Source organism: Gavialis gangeticus, unplaced genomic scaffold (genome assembly GCF_001723915.1).
Source record: "Gavialis gangeticus isolate Ggan-Ray unplaced genomic scaffold, GavGan_comp1, whole genome shotgun sequence".
In the NCBI taxonomy this organism is placed as follows: domain Eukaryota; kingdom Metazoa; phylum Chordata; order Crocodylia; family Gavialidae; genus Gavialis; species Gavialis gangeticus.
In genome coordinates this window covers 19494898-19500311 of record NW_017729000.1, presented here as the reverse complement: position 1 = coordinate 19500311, position 5414 = coordinate 19494898, and the positions used below count along the sequence as shown (strand labels likewise).

Genomic DNA, 5414 nt, shown 5'->3' with positions numbered 1-5414 from the left:
ATTGCAGCCTATTCCTCCCTTCTAGCGTGCCCACTTCCCCGCACATCTTAGTGTCGTCTGTCGAAAGGGTCCCTTCCGACCCTACATCTATGAATCTATGAAAGGGGCCACTTGTCCGTTGTCCCCTCTTCCCGTGGGGCCCGAAGGGTGCCCTGTGCCCCACAGCTTGTCTGACCTCTCTCAACTATAGTCCAGGAAAGGATATCGCCCCAGACCCCTTTGCTTCTCACACGTTTCCATCATGCCTACAACACTCCAACCCTTGTTCCACCTATTTTTCATTCATGGATTGTAAGGCTGGAAGGAACCAAGGAAGATACCAGTTTACAGACACTGAAGGGGTGGAGAAGTGGTTTAAGTTTACCTAGAAACTAGTCGGTTTTGGTTCTGCAAGAACCGCTTCTTTATTAATATGCTTTAAGACATGGTGTGTGGTTGTAAAGTAGGCACCTGAAGCTAAGTGTTTTGTTGTGGAAGGGGTGTAGGTTGTAGGCATGTTAGTCTAAGGACACAGGCAGACAAGGTTCTTTGGGTGAATCTGTTGTCGTGGAAGGAGATAGATGTCAGGGCTAGTTTTTACAACAGAAGGATGAGCGTCAAAGTTTTGCTTTCAGTTACAAACAAAGTGACACTGGCTTGCCTGCCTTAACTCCAGATTCACAATCTTGGCTACCTGGAATTCAACTGTATTGACATAAGTATTGGGTAGTAATTAATTGAAGTCATTTAAAGCACTGGATCTTACAACAGGAATTTATTTTTTACTAGGGAATACCAACTGTAAATGTGGCCTTTGGCTGTCCTTCATTTAGGCAATAGGTACCACTTTGAAGATGGGGAAAATAAATTCACAAGATAGAATCATGCTAAACACAAGTTTACAATTTTTCTCCATGTAGAGACAACAGTTGGCTGTGCATTGTCATCGCAGTGTTAGTTGGAGAAAGTGCATCTAGCTGGTATTAGTTTGGGAGGCAGAGCTCCAACTCAGCCTTTTCAGACTTGAAGTACGCTCTCTGGCTACTTTGTTAATCTGTGGGTGGGTTAGGGTTGCAACTTTTCCAGCCAAACGCTTCTTATGAAAAAGTTAAGCTTATTTACAACCTGCCTTGCCCGCTTCTGTTTTTATTAATAAACTGTCACCCTTCATCTGCATGCACTAGCTGCTAGTTGATTTGAATGAAATCTAAGTGCTGTTACCAAGTCCATGATTTGAATTCCTGACATCTGGGATATGGATAGCCACTTTTCTTCCCCATTCTGGAAAATCTGGAGGCTGATCTTGTGCATACACACCACTAAACTCTGCAATTTGCATACACCTAGGCTGGAAAGCAGATCACTTTTAGTTAGCACAGGATTTCCTGAATTTTGAGAGGAAGGGAGGTCCAGATGTGTATGCTTATGTCAATTTACAAACAGACATCTCTTATTAAGTAATGGGGCATACCAGTGTCACCATGATGAATTTGCATCTTGATGTCTGGTTTAAACCAGCATCTATACCTTGACATACACACTGCATGTGTACAGCAGGGAGAAACATGGGAAGTTGTTACCCTTTCCATGTGATGTTTAGGTTTTATTTAGGGTTCAAATATTAATTTATGTACCAACACTTTAGTACTACTTTGGGTGAAACTCCCTTAATCTGGTATCATAACTTCAAGAGATCAAAGGAAGAATCTTGGTTGTGCAGACCAATAAACTGACAGCCCCTACCTTGACAGGGGAAAGAAAAGGCTAGTTTAAAATGCACTATAATTTAAGAGAACTTTTTTTTCCATCTTGAAACATAGACAATCCTCACTTTTGCTAGAACTACAGGGTTCCAGACTCTAGTGTACAAGACTTCTTCCCATCTGGCAAGCAACCAGCCACTTATATTCAGAACACATCTGAATTTAACTACACATTGACTACAGTTTAATAACCACCTTCCTCACACAGGAGCTAACAAAATGTTTAACCAGCATCTATAATTCATTCCCATTAATAAGGCAGTGGGTGAGAAAGAGAGAGAACCAAATAGGAGCTTCATGTCAGATATGAGAGATCAAAAGAAAACCTACATTATGTTACTAAAGGATTTCATAGACATTAGGGCTGGAAGGGACCTCTTGAGATCACCGGGTCCAGCCTCCTGCCCCAGGGGCAGGAAGTCAGCTAAGGTCAGATTACACCAGCAAGATAAGCATCCAGATATCTTTTCCTTGAACATTTGAAGTTCTGCAGACACTTAAAACCCCCAAAAACTAAAGGACAATGTACAGAAATGCTAATTTTTATATTTGTATTGAAAGTATTTTTTTTACAGTATGCAATTTACAAGCATCTTTGTCCAAATATTGTAGCATCTCTTGCTGTCCATGTGGCTGTAACAAACTCATTTGTCTTTTTAGATGAACAGTCTGTTTCAAGATACCTGATGTTGCGTTTTGCTTTTCTTTTAAAACACATTTAACAAAATGCATTAGGCATGTACAATCCATATATAAAAAGGGTTGGTTTATTGTAGTTCAAATACATAAACTGAACAATCCCAACATTTCAAAATTAAACTTTAGAAACACAAGTTTAACATTCAAAACAGGAGTATAGTTTACAAGAATTGCCCAGAAGGGAAATCCACAGTCTAATCCAGAATCCAGTAAAGATCACTTTATGGTAAATAAAAATGTTTTTATACAACCGTCCTGTTCTGGGAACCACTGTTTACTGTGTCTCCAATTTTGAACAAAAATTCTCAGACAAGTTTTCACTTGGGCAAAGCAACCTGATTTTGTCTATATATCAGCGGTTGGGGAGGGAACAAAGCAGACCTGTGAACAAATTTAGTTTGGTCTCTGCAATCCTAATTCTCATCTCACAAGTGTAACTCTACTGATTTTAATGGAGTTAATTCTGATCTTAAAAAGGTGAGAGAGCAAGTAACAAATCAGGCCCCGCTTTTCAAACTAAAACAAAAAAACCAAAAAACTTACTGTGGCCCTCAGCACTCAATAGTTCTGTCATGAGACAATGTTTCATCTGCTCAAACAGCTGACTGCAGGTAACCATCTGAAAGTTTGTTGTACTTGAGCAGGTAAAGTTCAACTCACAAATGTTACTCTTCCTTAAGACTTGCATAACACTGCTGAGAAGAATGCCTCCAAATATCACTGACATCCATACCTCATATACAGATACTCCATTGTTCTGAGATCTAATATTACTAAACACAGCCTGCATGGTTGGGATTTTGTCAGTCATGCCACACACACAAAAATAAAAGCTTAAATATCTTAAATGTTCTCTTTGTACAGAGAGACCCCCTTTATGTTCACAAACGCTGCTTTTTCCTCTGCTCCTCAGATGGTTTTGCAATAGGTTCACGGTAATGTATATGTAAAAACCTGACAGATGGCTCATGCAAGCTTTTTGAATTAACAGATACCCTTGCGTGAGAGAGTATTTCTTAACTATTTTGTTGTTCGTCTTGTGGGCTCTGAAGCTGTGGGAGGTGGTGGAGGACCTCGGCGGTCCAGGTCATCTACATAGGACACAATGAGTTTGCGTCTCTCCTCCGGCACACAGTCAAGTACCAGATAACGCTTGTCATTCTGTAAAATCTTCTCTACGTCTTTCAGATGCTGGTCAGATTCCTGGATCAATTTTTTGGACCTGAAATAAAGGATAAGAATTACTATCTGATGGCAGCCTAGAAGCCAACTTCAAATGCATTAGGTGCCTTAATCCAGTTAACTGAGGGTTGATGTCCAAATCATGAAAGATGCCCTTGTCATTAGAACCTTTCAGTAGTGCCACAAGATAGAACAAGTGCAGTGAGGGCACAGGCCCTCAAGCCATCCCCACATCTACAGATAACCCTTCAGTCAGCTGAGTCTCACTGGCAGGGAATTCTGTTGCCACTGCCTGTCCTTTATCCGTTGGGAGCATAAAAAAAGTCCGGTCTCAATGGCTGCCAGAACCTTTTATCAGCAGTAAATGAGCTACAACATGTAAAGTACAGGAAGAAAAAGTCACACAAAGTTAGGCAAGCCATTACAATAAGGATGATAAGCTCCCAATTACAGACCAGCTTGACTGATGCATTAATCTGGCCATCACTGCACCACTGACAGTAGTGACAATTGAAACAGAACTTCAATATGCAACACAGTACGGACTGCAAAACAAAAGGACAAGTAACTCATTAGGCTCTAATGAGCCTGTAAAGCTCCTATGTTTAATGCTTTACTTCTAGAATAGGAAGCTGCCCAAAAGAATTACAAGTCTTTGAAGTAGCCTCAAGGTCTACCGGAATCAAATGCAGCCATTACGTTTCTTTTGTAAACACTTTGACTGAATTTCTGGCCTCAAAGTAGTTAATGGAAGATTGGCTATTGACTGTAATGGGTCCATGATTTTATGCAGTCTCTTCTCCAAACTAGCATCACAGAGTTATTGTGGGTGTTGAACTGGGTCCTCAGCCCTTTCTACAATTCAAAGCAACTACTCCAAACAAACATGAAACTTGGCCCTCAGCACATGAGGATAACAGCCTGATAGCTTCATTCAATTTTACATTTCTTAACCTGTCTATGAAGGTTCACAGTATTGAGAAATCCATCATTTTCTGCTATGTGCTTTTTTCCTGCTGCAGGTGAAATCCTGTCTCAATTCAAAACAAAACTGAAATCCCTACTTTATCTGAGATACTGGGCTACAAATGTTGGCTAGGAGAACAGAAGTCAGTATAACATTTATATTTAAGTCACAGTGAAATGCACTTCTACAACATTACTACACAAACCTGTATGTTATAAATTTGGTCTCTTTCAATAGCGTTCTGAAGTCAGCTTTGGCAGTAATATATTTGTCTCTGATGTACTCTTCAAACTCCCTTTGCTTTTTCTGCATGAAGGGAAAAAAAAGTAATATGCCTGAAATATGACAAATCCTTGAAAATCCTATAGACCAGAGGATTATACACATTAGTGACTATAAAGTATCTAGGAAATACACATTTTATTACAGATTATCGTAGATATTACTATATGAAAAAAATCATTTAATTATAATTGCAAAATACGCAGTAATTAATTAACACCACTTATTTCATGTAAAAGGGAATCCACTGCAACAGGTAATAACTTTCTTGTGATGCATACTGCACTATGTAGAGCAGTGACACAAGACTTACCCTATCACTGGAAGAAAACTTAATGCATCTGGGATCTTCTTTAATTATTTTTTTCACTTCCTTCCATGTTGATGTTAAAGTAATCTTGAAAGAGGCAGAAATAGTTAGAAGCTACAGGCTGGTATTTAGAGTTGAAGTACAGTGCACTAGATTACTACCTACTTATCTGAAACCACTACAATCCTCAAGCTCAATAAAGACAAGAATACAGTGAAAGTTTAAAAAAAGT

General features: G+C 39.4%; 1 protein-coding gene and 1 long non-coding RNA gene across 8 annotated transcripts in view; both read right to left on the bottom strand.

Annotated features, from left to right (window-relative positions):
• Window positions 1–2487: 2487 nt before the first annotated feature.
• TCERG1 (transcription elongation regulator 1) overlaps window positions 2488–5414 on the bottom strand; it is a 39781-nt gene continuing 36854 nt past the window's right edge. For all 7 annotated transcript variants that reach the window (XM_019506374.1, XM_019506376.1, XM_019506380.1 and 4 more), the window contains one exon: window positions 2488–3663. In XM_019506374.1, coding sequence (XP_019361919.1) covers window positions 3462–3663 — 202 coding nt within the window. In that variant the 3' untranslated portion in view covers window positions 2488–3461. The remainder of the gene's footprint in view (window positions 3664–5414) is intronic.
• Window positions 4794–5290, bottom strand: LOC109290010. Its single transcript, XR_002095484.1, has 2 exons — window positions 5186–5290; window positions 4794–4896 (listed from the first exon to the last, which is right to left on the bottom strand). It is a non-coding gene; the product is annotated as an uncharacterized LOC109290010 (long non-coding RNA).